We start from the raw sequence: 16,033 nt of genomic DNA on the forward strand, positions 1-16,033 counted from the left end.
GGATGGAAAAACTTGCCAAATCTTGTAAACTCAGACTCAGTTAAAAAATACTTCACTTGAAGGAAAGTGATCAAAGTGAAAACCCACAAAGGGCACTTTGATTCCAAAAAAAAATGAAAAAATGATGATGAAAAAGTAAAAATGGAGAGGCTAAGGGGAAAACCCGCAAAGAGCACCTTAGGCAAAAGGGGGTTTGAGTTGAAAACCCAAAAATGGCGGCTCAAATATTGATTAGAATGGGGCATGAAGTGTTTAGAACAGTTTGTATCTTGATCAGATCGGGGTGTGTGGCAATCTTGCTATGCCTGAATCAACAGGAAGGGGATATGCGACATCTTAGGGCATCAACAAAGCACTGTAAATCTCCTAAACACATGTCAAACTCAGAATGGCCTTTAGAAAGTTTGTACAGAGAAGTTCAAGCTGCGATATTTGGGGCACCCAATTCTCCTATTATTTATATTGAATTTGTTGTTCTTGGAATACTTCTTTTCTTTTTCTAAGATGTACATTCCCAATCAATTTCTTTATTATCATTCTTTACTATTTGTGATAATTTATTCATTCTGAGTTATGCCCAGAACTAACTTTATCCTTATCCATTGCTATGACCATTTTTGCAAGTGTGTTGCATTGGAATAATGATTAATGGACTAATAAAACTTTCACAAAGGAAGTTTTGCATATTACTTTGAAAAGTTTCTAAATAATATAGGAGCTTGAAACAGGACTATTGTTTAGAACACACCAGATTTAAAGGTTGGAAATTTGAGAAGGAAGAGTCCAAATTTAGATTTTCTTTTTGGATTTTGTTGTCAAATACATTGATTGACAAGATGCCATGATCACCAGGTAATAGGAGGAAGTTACATCAGAGATGAGAGCCTTCATTTGCGCATAAGTCTTTGGTACGACACCTTGGAAATGGTGTAAGGGGACTAGAAAGATTAAGATCCGGTATCCTTAAATTGTGATAGGGAAGGATTGAGGAAAAACCACATATTGCTACCCTTGGATTGCAGTGGGAGAATGATGGCACAAATTGTGCGCCCTAATGATTGAAACTTTAAGGTTTACAGTGGAGGGCAACCTGACTAAGTGTTTTCAAAAAAGTCGGTCAAGCGAGAAGACGTTGTAGCACGTTAGGCACAAAGCCTTAATAAATTTTGATTAATGACAACCTAAGCGAGATCATTCTCGAAAAAAAAATAAAACTTCGTATTCATGAAAATACTATTCACATGTCCAGTTAGAAGCATCTGATTCATTTTGATCATGCCATCCCAATCATTAGCCATAATTAGGTTCATTATACAGGTCATGTTCCCCAGAGAACAGATCTACGAAATTAGTAATCCCATCTCCCTGAGATTACAGTGGAGCGGATTAAAAGGATCTTATCTCTCTGAAGTTACAGTAGAGTAGATCGCATCAGATTGAAGCCAGAAATCTTATCTCCCTGAGATTACAGCAGAGCAGATTGAAGCTAGTAATCCTATCTCCCTGAGATTACAGTGGAGTGGATTAAAATAAAGGATCTTATCTCTCTGAAGTTATAGTAGAGTAGATCGCATTAGATTGAAGCCAGAAATCTTATCTCCCTGAGATTACAGCGTAGCTGATTAAAGCTAGTAATCCTATCTCCCTGAGATTACAGTGGAGCGGATTAAAATAAAAGATCTTATCTCTCTGAAGTTACAGTAGAGTAGATCACATCAGATTGAAGCCAGAAATCTTACCTCCCTGAGATTACAGCGGAGCAGATTGAAGCCAGTAATCCTATCTCCCTGAGATTACAGTGGAGCGGATTAAAGTAAAGGATCTTATCTTTCTGAAGTTACAGTTGAGTAGATCACATCAGGTCTTATCTTCCTGAGATTACAGTGGAATAGACCGAAGAATTACAAATCCTATCTCCCTGATATTGCCGTGGAGTGAATCAAAGCACCAATTCCTGTACCTCTGAAGATGCAGTAGGATGGAATGTGGCAACTGGTCGAAAAAAAGAACTACCAAGATCTAGCACGACCGGGCAAAATTGGCCTTTTTTAGTCTTTGCTCCATTCCTGTGACACGACAACGAGCAAAGAGGGGCACTGTAATAAGCCCAATTTGCTCGGGCCCAAAAGCACAAACACAAGTAAACCAAAGATGAAATAAATAATAATAATAACAGTCCTCTTTTAAATGTTTAGTATTACAAAGCCCAGATCTAACATAAACCTAAAACCCAACTACAAAATAGCCCAAACCCGAATTTCTTAATACCCAACCTAATCAGCCCAAATGGCCCAACACCAGAATGCAGATCAGAAACCCTAGGGCAGCAACGCAGCATCCAGTGCCGCAACCAACAGTTGCCCTCACACGTGCACCACCACACCTCTCAGCCACGCGCGCCTCCGTACGGCCACCTCCGTACCGCCAGGCTGGCCGAATACCTGCAAAAAAAACAACACGCGAGAGCAGCAGCAAATAGGAAAAGAACAAAATAGGGCAACTTTTTTATTATATTTTTATTCTCATTATTTTTCTGTAAATCGGGCTATAAGAAAACCGATTCAAAGGCTGTAAAATATTTACGCACATTCAGAATACAAAGAAAATATTAAAAAGGTGATTTCTAGTTTCTTTTCTTTTTTGATTCTGCTAGTATCAGTTTTCTTTTTCTTTTCTCTTTGTATTCAATAGTCATGAGTTAAGAGAGCAAACAATAAGGAGAAAAGAGAGAACGCACCTGGTGACGGGATTCAGGCCCTCTCTGTCGTCATCGGAGAACGGGTTTGAATCGGCAGCCATTCGGTTGCCCTCTAAACACCAAACGGCGCAGGGAACACTGGTTCCCCTTTAGGCTTTCAAAGTGAATAGATTTTTAGGTTTTTTTTACCTTTAAGCACGATTTTAAAACGCTGTCGTTTAGAGTCAATGCAATGGCTCTGAAACGGCGTCGTTTGAAGACCCGATCCGAACGGTGACCCGACCCGGGAAGGATTCGCGCATTAAGGGTCGTCTGGTCTATTTATTCAATACGTCCCTGTGTTTTTATCGAAATTACGACTTGATTTCTTAAATTATTTGTAATTTATACTGTGTATTTAACTTATTTTTCATTTTTACCCAAGCTTAAATGGGGTCGTTTATGTGATTGTTTGAAATTATCTCAACATTTGTGTCGAAACCGTTTTTTTTAAAACAAAAATTTTAGTTGTCGACTTAAAAAAAAACAAAAACTGGAGTCGCCACCGATCCCTGATTAAGGTGTGATCGACTCACCTTAAAAAAATGACTTTGGTCTACAAAATTTGAGAAAACAGGTTCGGGAGTCAGTTACGCTCGAGGAAGGATTAGCACCCTCGTAACGCCCAAAATTGGTACCAAATTGATTTTTTAAATGCCTTGGTGTCGAAAATTTGAAAAGATTTTAAAAGGAAACTTTTTATTTTATGAATGGATTAAAATAGTAAGACAATCCTTATTTCAAAGAAATAAAACACCACACCCAGTAAGTTAGGGCACAATGTTTTTAAATCTTCAAAATACCCAAATATTGCCTTTTGCTTTTGAAAATTCTTATTTCGAGAAGAAAATGTCATGACCAGTAAGTTAGGACCCAACATTTTGAATTCCTCAGAATAAGCTTTTTATTTAAAATTTGCGAGTTTATTGCAAAACAAATACTGGGCTCTCTAAATTCATCAAAAAATAATTGCAATCCAGTAAGTTAGGATACGATTATTTTCTCGAGAATCGTGAATGCCAAATATCTGGGAATTTATGAAATAAGATGATTTAAATACTTTGAGGACCAAAATATGTGCTTTCTAAAAGGCGTGTTAAAAGGTTAATGTACAACATGAAACAAATACCTTAATTTAAAATATATATGTACATGCATTTACAAAATAAAATGTATAAGTATACATATACACAGATAAATCATGAAGATTCGCATACGTATATATTCAAATACATATATGTATGTATAATATGTATAAAATAAGGGAATATAGAACAATCAAAAAATGTTTGTGATAAGTATAGAATATAAAACATATATATATGTTTATAAAAATGAAAAAAAAATTATTAAGAAATGATGAAAACGTATATATATGTATATAGAAATTAACACATAAAGTGAAAAAAAATATATAAAATGCATGCAAGTATACATATATTACATAAAATGCATTATATGTATATATTATAAAAAACTATGCGATTAAAAAAAACATGCATATATGTATTATATAAAAATAATAATAATAATAATGCGTGTATGAAGATAGAAATAATGATAATAACAGTAATAGTAAATAGTATAATAATAAATAATGGTATATAAAAAAAAGGAAAAAAATAGCTAAAAAGGGACTAAATTGAACTTAAAAACAAAAAATTGGGTAGATTCGAAAATAAATAAAAAAGGACGAACTTGACTACGCGAACAGCTATAGGGGACTAAAATGGAGATTAATCCTACCCTCCAAAACGCTGCGTAGCGAGGGACCAAGTTGAAACAGAAATGAAATTCGCGGCTAATTTTAAAAAACAAAATGGATTTGATTGGAGCGCATCGCAAAAAGGAGGGACTAATAGCGCAAATAGACCATCTAAGGTCGGGACGCGCGGACCCTGCCTGCGGGTCGGGTCGACGCGCGGATCTGATCCCCTAAACGGCGCCATTTTGCAGATGTTTTAAAATCCAAAATTCCCCTTAAAAATTTATTTTGCTTTTTGCCAATTTTAAAAAAAAACCAAACTGACCCTAGCCTTCTCTGCTAAGGTTCTTGCTCTTCCTATTACCGCCGCCGCCGTTAGGCCGTCCTTTGGCCTCCAACGACGTCCCGGCCTCCGATTGCGACGGAGGGGGGACACCACACGATGAATCCGGCGGAAGAGGTAGGTTTCCTTTCCCCTCTTTTATATTTTAAGCGAAATAAATAAAAATAAAACAAAAAAAAAGATATATAAAAAAACTTTGAATGATGAACACCGAGTAAAACGGAAAAAATCACCCTTTTTATTTTTTTGATTTTTCTCTTCTCCGTATTTTCGTTCCTCTTTTTCCCTCCCTGTTTACATATTGAAGTTGGCCTTTTATAGCCAATAGTAGAAAACAAAAATAAATCTAAAAAACGAAATCTCTTATGCTATCCCTATTTCGTTGCGGTTTGTTTTTGTTTGCTGTTGCAGGTGCGATGCGCAAGGCATGGCGCTCGTGGAGGAGTGGCGCACGTGGAGGCGCAAATTGCGCGGAGGGAGGCTTCTGGCCCCGAGTCGTGCGGCGGTTGGGGTTGCTTGGCTACGGCGCTAGGAGTTGTGCTGAAGGTTCTAGGGTTTTTTAGTGTTGGGCTGGTTTGGTTATTGTTTGGGTAATTGGGCTTGAGTTTTAATTTTGTTGGGCCTGTATTGGTTTAGGCCCGGGCAATAACTGGGCTCTACAGTTTGCGTTTAATTGTTGATTTGGTCCTTTAGTTTTGAAATAAATTTTGATTTAATATAAATTTGGTTTTCTTTCTTAAAATTCAACAATATTTAATCCTATTTTTACATATTATAAAATTTAACATTTTCGTAACATTCGATTTTGATGTTTTTTTATCTACAATTATTATAATTTAAGATATAATAGATTATTATTTTAGTTTGTATTTTATATTTTAAATATATTAATAATAATATTTTGAATTTACTATATTTATTTAATTTTGTATTTTCCTTTTGGTATAATTTCAAGTTCCGATTTTAAATTTATTAATATTTTTATTATAATTTGTTGTTATTACATTTTAAAATTTGTTTTATTATATTTAATTTTTGTCTTCAAAAATGTTTCTAAACAAATCAATTCTTGTTTTAATTCATTTTCTAATATTATTTTGATATTTAGTATGACATTATTTTCAAATTTATTAATATGAATGTTCGTACAATATGATTAAGGTCAACGTTTGTATTTGCCTATTATTTGTCTAATTGCTTTTAGTTTAAGTTTAAATTGATATTTATCTTTTACATTATATCGTTATTCAATCATGTTCCATTTGTAAGAGTTGAATTTTAATAAAGCCTCATGATCATTTTATTTCATAATCCTTTTTTTAAAAAAATGGCTTGGTGTTTATAGGTTCTCGAGAGAATTGTGCCCTAACTTACTGGGCTTCAATTCTTCTCGATGAATTAAGATAATCAAGTGTTCATTTTATTAAAACCATACAATTATTAAAATAAAATTCTTTTGATTTCAAAATGTTGGATCCTAACTTACTGGATACGACATTTTGTGATCTTGATTTTAAAATAAATGCAATATTTGATGTTTAAGAATTTTGAGAAATTGAACCCTAACTTACTGAATTCTGGTTTCTCGATTGACTTAAATCATCAAATATCCTTCTTAAAACATGTTTAAAAATTTTAGAAAGGGACAAGCCTAACTCTGAAGATTGGACTGTTGCGCTCTAACTCACTGAGTGTGGCGGTCTATTTCTTTGAAATGGGTCCGTCCATTTAACCAATTCAATTATTTAAGCTTTCATTTCATGGATCGTATTTTTAAAATCTTTTCAAATTTTCGACACTAAGAACATTAAACAAGCAATTCGGTACCAATTTTGGGCGTTACGAGGGTGCTAACCCTTCCTTGTGCGTAACCGACTCCCGGACCTATTTTCTCAAATCTCGCAAACCTAAAATTTATTTTCTAATGGTGAACTGATCACACCTTAATAAAATATCGGTGGCGACTCCCGTTTTATTTTCAAAGTCGATCCCTGTTTTTTCAAACTTAAAAAAATGGTTTCGACAATTAGCAAACACATGTATTCATAATTTTGTCATAGACAAAACATCAAAGCGATTAAGGCATATACGTGTATTCAAAATCAAATAGAAAAACTTACCCTGCATATATCGTGTAAATCCAAATTGTATTTATTATTAAACATAGATTTGCATGAATACTTAAAAAATATTTTTCAAACCAATAAATCTCAAAAGCAAAATTATAATAATTGACATATCCGGTAATTCATACAATAAAACCATACCATCATAATTTAACCAAATATTTAAAACAATAAAATATCAAAACCTAATATTATAGAACTAAACTTAAAACCAAATTCTTTAAATATATATTATGGTTCACATAAGATTACATCAAACAAAAAAAATTGAACATATATCCATATAAAAAAATAACACCTTTAACGAATGTTCATCAAACCAATGTGACGAAAGTTATTAACCATAACAATAATCCAAAACTATATTGAATCAAACACACACACATATATATATATATGTATTTTACCTAAATATAATAATCAAAACCATAAAAACTCGTGACATTGAATACCAAAATTTATAACTACTAAATTAAATTTGTTCATTCTTTAACTTTGCCATAAAAAAAACGTGGTATCCAAATTCCAAAATAAAAAATAAAAAAATTACTTGACATTTATTCTTTCTTATTTATCTATATATAAAATGTATGGCATTAAAGAACAAAATTAACACCAAAGCAACACTGTTGAAACATAGATGATTTATTCATAATTGAAATTCAATTACCGGGCTTCAATTCGAATATTAGCAGAATTTAATTGCGTTAAGGTGTAAAACATAAGTCTTTAAAAATTTACCCTGATTCGAGAATAAAAAAAAAATCCTTTTTCAACATACTTTCCTTTTCTAAAAAAAAATAGACGCATAATTAGTTAAAGGAAAATCAATGTACATGGGTTCATAATGAAACGCAAACATCAACATCGACTTTTAACAAAACTTTAATTCTAAAAATATAAATAAACTATAATTTGATTCACACAACAATTTCCTCAAAAACCAAATTCATAAAAAAAAATTTAAAACCCTAAAATTTCAACATAAATCCTCATAAACATCATCACTTGCCCAATGTCTATTTCAAACCCTAAAATATTAATCGAAATATTAAATTCATAAAATTTGAAAAATAAACCAATCAAAAAATAATAGAGAAAATCAATTCGTTCTCAATGATTCAACATGACGAGGCTCGGATGCCACTTGTTAGAATCATAAATAATATCTAATATAAAATTAGAACTGTAAACCAGGATCTGTCATGTCAAATCATCAAGAACAAATCAAGAACAAAACTAGATGCGAAAGTGTACTTGAATTCATCGATTTCTTAAAATCTACGGATCTTGAGGTTTTGATCTTCCAAATTAACACACAAGTAATGTAGAGAAGGTGTCTCTCTCTATTCTAAAGATGGAATACTAGAAAAGTTACATTGTGTGTAATTTGGGGACTATAACCTTAATATCTAATCAGCTCATCATCACTTAGAAATTAGTTACTAGAGTATCTACACATATTTGACTCATACTTTATTTAATAATTAAAGCCCAATAAACCATAACCAAATTAGATCGCTTTTAATTTGGACTAAAGTAAATAATAACATGTAATTACCCTTATTATATATGTAATATCCATATTTTCCAACATGAAATATAGACATTTTAGTCATTGCACGTTAACCTTGTCGTTAATGGAATGATGTTGCATTAAATCAATTATCAAATTAAATTAAAAAGCTAAACAAGAATGAGTAGAAGTGAAAAATTGATTTTGCTTGGTTCTATTTGTTTTTTTGTACATAATTGTTGTGTTTAAATTATTCATAGTTTGGTCCACATCGGTCACCATTAAACCATATTCTTCTATTCGTTTTTAAGACTAATAAGCCTATTAATTTGATTTAATGCCACATAAACTACCGTTAAGCCACGATATACCATTAACAGAAAAGTTAAATGTGTAGGAACTAAAATGTTAACTTTTCAAACATAAAAAATTAAAATATTTATTTAAATAATAAAAAACTAAAATCAACTATACAAAAACTTACATTAAAGTTCAACCAAAATTTTAATAAGTATAATAGTTAGGAATGTGACATAAACCTAGTATACGTTATACAGAATTAAATATCATATGCAATACTTGAATTAAAATTTTTGGGGCGTATCTAATCCCAAAGGATCATGCTCAATTGCTCATATGTACACACTAATCACACCCAAATAAGTCCCATTTTTTAATATTTACCCGCGCTTATCTAATTCAACATCCACACTCGGCAACAGTTTTCCCCAGCATAAACAACATTGTACCTCAGGACACCCTAGTAATTGTGTACTTTGTTCAGGATATTTTCTGTCCGAAATGTACAATACATCGAACACTAATTTCAGCCAGCAACTGTTAATAAAAATGGCAGGAAATTTATCAACTAAGAGTCAAGTCTCTCAGATCTCTCATTCTCTAGGAAATGTATTTTCCTTCCTGTTCCTTTCCGGCCATATTATTGATTTCCTTCAATTTGATTCCTTTTATGTAAAAAGCTGGTCGTCCGTTCCACCCATTTTCTTTTCCTGTATTTTAACTGATTTCTTCTTTTCCTTCATTTAGTTTGAAGATCTTGAGTTGGATTTCTTTTTTCCCTCAAAATATTCCTTTTTCATTTTCTAAACAAATTTCTTAGTCTGTTTTTACTTTATTTTTACGTATTTCCCTTTTAATTGCTATTTCCATTTGTTTTTACACTTATTCCCCCCCCCTGTAGTATTTGATCTTTGTTCTCCTTTGGGTTTTACTTCGGAAAATCTAAAGATTAGACTTGAATTTTAGTTCCTTTTTTTAGGAAAAAAATCTGGCAATATTATATTTTTCCTCAAATGGAAAAGGATAAATCCCCTGGCTTACTGCCACCGTCAGGTCGATTTTCGGGTTTTTCATCTTCTGGAATTGCTCCAAACAATTTCAATCCGAAAACCGAAACGGGTAGTTTCGGTCAAACTTCGGAAAACAATCATTTCAGTCATGATATTAGGAAAATGCCTGATAATCCACCAAAGAAATTAGGCCACCGCCGTGCCCATTCCGAAATACTTACTCTTCCTGATGATATTAGCTTCGACAGTGATACCGGCATCGTCGGGGCAGCCGACGGGCCTTCGTATTCGGACGAAGCAGAGGAGGATTTGTTTTCTATGTATCTCGATATGGATAAGTTCAATTCTTCTTCTGCCACCTCCACGTGTCAGGTTGGCGAGTCGTCCGAAGCGGCTGCTCCGGTGGCTGTCCCAGCGAAGTCGGGTTTGTCGTCTGGGGAAAATATTAGTAATGGTATTGGGTCTTCAATGAAGCCTAGAGTAAGGCATCAACATAGCCAGTCGATGGATGGCTCGACGAGTATTAAGCCGGAAATGCTTATGTCTGGTTCGGAAGAGGTTTCACCTTCTGATTCTAAGAAAGCTATGTCCGCTGCTAACCTTGCTGAGCTTGCTCTTATTGATCCCAAGCGTGCTAAGAGGTTCTTATTTTTTATTTTTATTCATTTCAATTTCTTTGATATGCTAAGTATTTGATTATGAATTAAGTTAAAAAGATTCATGATAAATGTAGGTTGGGATTTTATTCTTTTCCTGTAGTTTTCTTTTTATGAGTTTGGCTTTTAGATTTTGGATTGTAGGTGTGATCGAACTCTTGACTGGACATAGAGATATGGGTGTGTTGCGTGTTAGTGAAGGAATCGAGCATCGTGCTCCCCTAGAATGTTATTAATTTTTTAATTAGTAAATTCAAGTATTAAGCCTCCTGTTGTAAGTTTGAGACCATTTCCATAAGGATAAGATGGCAGAGAGACAATGAAACTGTGTTCTAAGTTGAAACTAGCTTAGAACTAGTGCAATTGCCTATGTTTTAGTTGTTTTTTTTTTTGTCTCATGTTTGTGTCTCTTGATAAATTTTCATTCTGTCCTCTTCTTCCCCTCTCACTCAGACAATCTTCCTCTTGCCATTTGATTTCTTCTCTTCCCAAACGGGAACGGATGTTGTTACCCTGATATGTTTTGTCCTTTGATGCCATCTTTTCTTGTCTTTGGCATGTAATAGGATCTGGGCGAATAGGCAATCCGCTGCTAGGTCAAAGGAAAGGAAGATGAGATATATAGCCGAGCTTGAGCGGAAAGTACAGACACTTCAAACAGAAGCAACATCACTCTCTGCCCAGCTTACTCTAGTACAGGTAGTTTCATCCGCCCAGCACCTTCTATTCTTTTGTTTCCTATACCAGTGTCCAGATTCAAGGGTCTGTTTTCATTTTCTTTTACTTTTATGTTTCTTTTCTTTTATTCATTTAGATCTAATTATTCATTTGATTCTTCTCATGGTAACTTATGAGCAGAGAGACACCAATGGTTTGACTGCTGAAAATAGTGAGTTGAAACTGCGCTTGCAAGCAATGGAGCAACAAGTTCACTTGCAAGACGGTGAGCACCTCTCAAAAACTTTTCGGCTAAACCAATATCCTTGCTTTATTGATCTATTTTTATTATTATCATTATTATTAATGGAAAGACATTATGGACTGTATGATTTCTATTGATGGTTTGAAAGATTTTACATGTGATAATTTGGTTGAATGGGGACTGATATAGTAAATTAGATTGAAGCTGCAATGAGTTCGATATGCATTCTTCACATATACTTACCGTTCTAGACATTTAATAGCAGGGGTGCTGTGTGTATGAAGGCAGGGAGAGAGATCTGCACCTTAGTCTTTATTGTCATAAGCTTGAGCTGGGGTTGGTCCAAATACTGGTACAATTGGCATCTGGTTCCTGAGATGCTACCCATTGTTTCAATGTCCTGTTATTTTGTCTTAAGGTCATTATACACTGATATGGATCTTATACTTTAGCAAAGAAATAGTATTTCCGGGAACTTCTTACTGCTAATTTATCATCATAAGAGTGCAATATGTTGTTTCTCAGACTTGAAAATGCTTTGGAAGCAACAATTCTACCCCTAGGAGATACAGCATTTGAGCATATGTTAGAAAATGTCCTTTGGTGATAGGATTTCTGATGCTGTTATAAGCGATAATTGAATGGTAGGTTTATATATATGCTTAACTTGTTGTTCGGAGTTAACTGTGATTTCCTGTACGACAAAGAGTTGGAACTAATATGATTGAATTAGCAGTTTATAGTATCTCTTACTTTTTCTTCCTAAATATAGAAAGGTTCATTACTGTAATAAGTAAATAATTGTTTATTGGCATTGTTCCAACTATATCTTAAATTCCTTTAAGAACTTGTGCTGCTTTTTCCATCAGCTATATAATTGAGAGAAACGGCTAAGATTCGAGATTTTGTAACCATTAGTATGGATGTGAGGTTGGTGGTTGTAGTGCAATACTATTTTGTTTTGGTTAGACTAGAAAAACCTGTATGCAATTGGTTATGGTTGGGAACAGGGTTTGGGGCTTTCGGGATACCGGGGATTGGTGTAAATGCCACAGGAAGATAATAAGATATAATGCAATTTAGTTGGTTTTTATTACTTTATTAGTGATAGTATGCTTGTAGCGGTAAGGAGTTGTCCTTTTTAACTTTGGGTTATTGTAAAACGTTAACAAATGAGCTACATGTGGACAGTTTGGAGATTGATTAGATAAGTTATTAACCCGATGATGGAAATACTTGATCTCATTCCTTGTTTAGTCAAGCTTCAGCTCTTTCATTTCAAGTGTGATAACAAGAGTATCTCTTAATATATTGATATTATATTAATCTTGTGGTATACCCTACCAGAAATGTCGACCTTTTGTGGACTGCTTGTAGATATGAGTTTTACTTACAGTTGAGAGTGTAAAGAGGTTATTCATTAGCTCAATGTTACTGTATGGCTCTCAAAGTAGGTTTTCAACTTTTGGTTTGCAAATTAGTTAGGCTGCACCTCAATCATATTTGAGCTTTTCTGATTGTTGCTAATATTTATTATATTTTCTCCCTTTGTTGTTGTCCAATAGCATTAAATGATGCAATGAAAGAGGAAATCCAGCATCTGAAGATGCTGACTGTTCATCCTATGCCGAATGGTGGAGGAATGATGAACTTTGCATCTTTTGGAGCTAGTCAGCAGTACTACCCAAATAACCATGCCAAGCATACTCTTCTGGCAGCACAGCAGTTCCAGCAACTTCAGCTTCACTCACAGAAGCATCAGCATCAGCATCAGCATCAGTTTTCACCAAATCAACTGCATCATCAACAGGAGCAAACAGGGGAGATGAGAGCTAGAGGTTCAATGCCTTCCCCCAACAAGAAAGATTCTTCATCAGATGTAAACTCAACCGCGTCAAAGGATTAAGGACTGAGAGACCTATAGGACTGCAGAGGTATTTATGGGAGTTTCCCATTGTTTGAAATCTTGGTTACACTCCATTGTTCAATAAGACCCATTCTTTTTCATTTGTTCTTTCACTTACCCGTTTTCTTTACTCATTTCTACTCAACATTTATTGAGCTAAGATATAATATCATCCAGTTTAGTTTTTGTTTTACGGAGTTGTCCAATTTTGATCCATTCCATTTCTTATATCGCCAGGCTGAGCTGTTGATGCTATAGATAGGTATGAGCTTGTCGTATGAGTTTTATGAATGTCACGGAAGTCTGTTTTGTTCATATTAGTGGTCCTTTATGATTGTTTCAGAAATTGGTGTTACAGTGGGGAGCTGCTTTTATTCAGTTGTTTAAAACTGCCTTTGATAAGTAATATATTTTTGGTACTTGTTTTTGAGTTACTACTTCAATGGCATGTTTGTTTTTGATGTCGCAGATAAGGTGTTATCCTTTAAACTCTGGTGATTGGTACCATAAGCTGCCGGTCGTTCAGCCTATACGTACTAATTGAGGTAAACCAAAATGATACAGGTACTGTATGTTTTTTTTTTTTTGGTTTTTACCGACATGTATCATTATTGATCGATATTAATTAGGTATTGGTGCATATAAATTTGTTTTCTTAAAGAACTTTCAAAATATATATTCATTAAATTAAGTTATTGAACTTAATTAATTATAATTTACTGTATTTTCAATAACTTTGGATATATTTTTTTGAAAGTATATTTTATTAAAACATTAGGAAATCTTACATGTAATTTCAAAAAGTAGTTGAAAATTGTGGATTGTAATCTGCGGGTAAAGAATTTTTTTTTTTATCATTCTTGTTCATTTTGTTGTTTATGCGTGAAAATTCGAATTTGTGTGTTTTTTAGAATGCAATGTTTCTTACCATTATACTCAATATTTGTTGGTGTCAATAAAGAATTGAGTAAGAGTGAAATATGCAGCTTAATTCACAATTTGGCACTTGTTGGTGTCAATGAAGAACGCTTGTATTATAACGTCTCAGTTTTACGTATTATATCAGTAAGCAACCTGTGATGGAAAGTTAGAATTGATAATTTATACGAACGTTAACAAACATTGAAATTTGAAATTAAAGGCAAACCTCCTTAATATCAGATACAAAGCATATTTCGACCTTTCTTTAGTCTAACATTTCGAGGTTACATCACAGCAATTAAATCAGATTTTCAGTAACATATATGCATAAAGCATACACGAATGATTGTATACAGAAGTTTAGAAAAAGCATACTAATGGTACGATTGTTGACAGAAGAGATAGAAGAGACAATAGAGGGAAAAGACAGAATTGAGAGAAATCAGAGGAAGTAACCTGGCTCAATAGCATTCATTTTTGCACAATTGCCTTTGGTCCTTGTCATCGAATATAAAGGAAAGGAAAATCTAAGGAAATACAACTTTAAAAGTTGGTTAAAACAAATGGTAAATTAAACAGTAATTAATGAAGCTAAACATCTCGTTTAACTAACCCTTCTACGCATCGTTTCATTAATTTTTTCTTCCAAAACGTTTCGTTTTGTCATGGTTTAATTCTAGCTCGTGACAAATACCCCCTGCTTGAAAGGATCCTTGACCTTAAGGATCAAGGTGCGGGAACTTCTCCTTGAGCTGTTGGAAGGGTTTCTATGTAGCATCTTTTGGGAATGAGTGTGCCTATTCCACCAAAACCTCGATGACCACAACGTTGCCCTTTTTCACCATTCTTCCTTTTAAGATCTTAGCAGGTTCCTTAGCCCAAGTTCCCTGTTCATCGATGACTGGTAAGTGAGCCTAAACAGGAGTTGTACCAACATGCCTTTTCAGCTGTGAGACATGGAAGGTGGGGTGCACACAAGATCGAGCATGTAAGCCACTTTTTCGACCTTATCTTCCACTTTGAAAGGCCTAAAAAACTCGGGAGCTAGCTTCTGATTCAGGATTCTCCTCACTAAATGTTGTCTATAGGGTTGGAGTTTCAAGTAAACAAAGTACCCTGCCTCAAACTACCTCTCTGTTCGGTGCTTGTCAGCTTGTTGTTTCATTCAATCTTGGGATCTCTTCAAATGAAACTGTAACAACTTCCTAGGAGCCTCTGTTTGTAGTTCCCTATCCACAATAGCTACCAGGGATGTTCTAGCCAAGTATGGTAAATGGAGGGGAGGGTTTTGCCCATACAAAGCCTCGTATAGTGTGACTTGGATGGTTGAGTGGAATGTGGTGTGTACCACCACTCGGCCAAGAGGAGCCATCTCTACCAGTCTTGTGGCCTCTCTCTTGTCATGCACCTCAAGCATCCTTCAAGGCACTTGTTCACAACCTCAGTTTGTCCATCTGTCTCTAGGTGGTAGGTAGTGGACAAATGTACCTTGGTGCCCACCCTTTTGAAAAGATCTTGCCAGAAGTTACTAACAAAGACTTTATCCCTATTAGAAATGATAGAGTTTGGCATCCCCTACAACTTATACACATTATCCATGAAGTTTTGAGCTACAACTACAACAGTAAAAGGGGTGTGCCATTGCTACAAAATGAGCATACTTGGTGAGACGGTCAACTACTAAAAAAAATAACAGTTTTACCTTTCAAGTTTGAGAGTCTTTTAATGAAGTCCATGGAGATGAAAGACCAAGCACGGACTGGGATTGGAAGTGGTTGCAAAAGGACAGGAGATGCCACTGTTTCTGACTTACATCTTTGGCATGTAGAACACTTCTTCACCCACTTATTGACATCAGTTGTTAAGCCTTTCCAATACAAAAGGCTTGTCA

General features: G+C 34.4%; 1 protein-coding gene across 1 annotated transcript; it reads left to right on the top strand.

Annotated features, from left to right (window-relative positions):
* The first annotated feature begins 9,147 nt into the window (after positions 1 to 9,147).
* Positions 9,148 to 14,074, top strand: LOC107914648 (probable transcription factor PosF21). The gene is made up of 5 exons (XM_016843619.2): positions 9,148 to 10,378; positions 10,960 to 11,092; positions 11,252 to 11,336; positions 12,881 to 13,249; positions 13,691 to 14,074. Exons 1-4 carry the CDS (start codon positions 9,741 to 9,743, stop codon positions 13,219 to 13,221), a joined length of 1,197 nt encoding a protein of 398 aa, XP_016699108.1. The 5' UTR covers positions 9,148 to 9,740; the 3' UTR covers positions 13,222 to 13,249; positions 13,691 to 14,074.
* Positions 14,075 to 16,033: the final 1,959 nt, after the last annotated feature.

The sequence above is a fragment of the Gossypium hirsutum genome, chromosome D10 (assembly GCF_007990345.1).
Source record: "Gossypium hirsutum isolate 1008001.06 chromosome D10, Gossypium_hirsutum_v2.1, whole genome shotgun sequence".
Classification (NCBI taxonomy): Eukaryota; Viridiplantae; Streptophyta; class Magnoliopsida; order Malvales; family Malvaceae; genus Gossypium; species Gossypium hirsutum.

Coding starts and splice junctions, on each gene's coding strand:
- LOC107914648 (XM_016843619.2), top strand. CDS start 9,741: ATGGAAAAGGATAAATCCCCTGGCTTACTGCCACCGTCAGGTCGATTT. Junction 11,093..11,251: donor CCCAGCTTACTCTAGTACAG/GTAGTTTCATCC, acceptor ACTTATGAGCAG/AGAGACACCAATGGTTTGAC. Junction 11,337..12,880: donor ACAAGTTCACTTGCAAGACG/GTGAGCACCTCT, acceptor GTTGTCCAATAG/CATTAAATGATGCAATGAAA.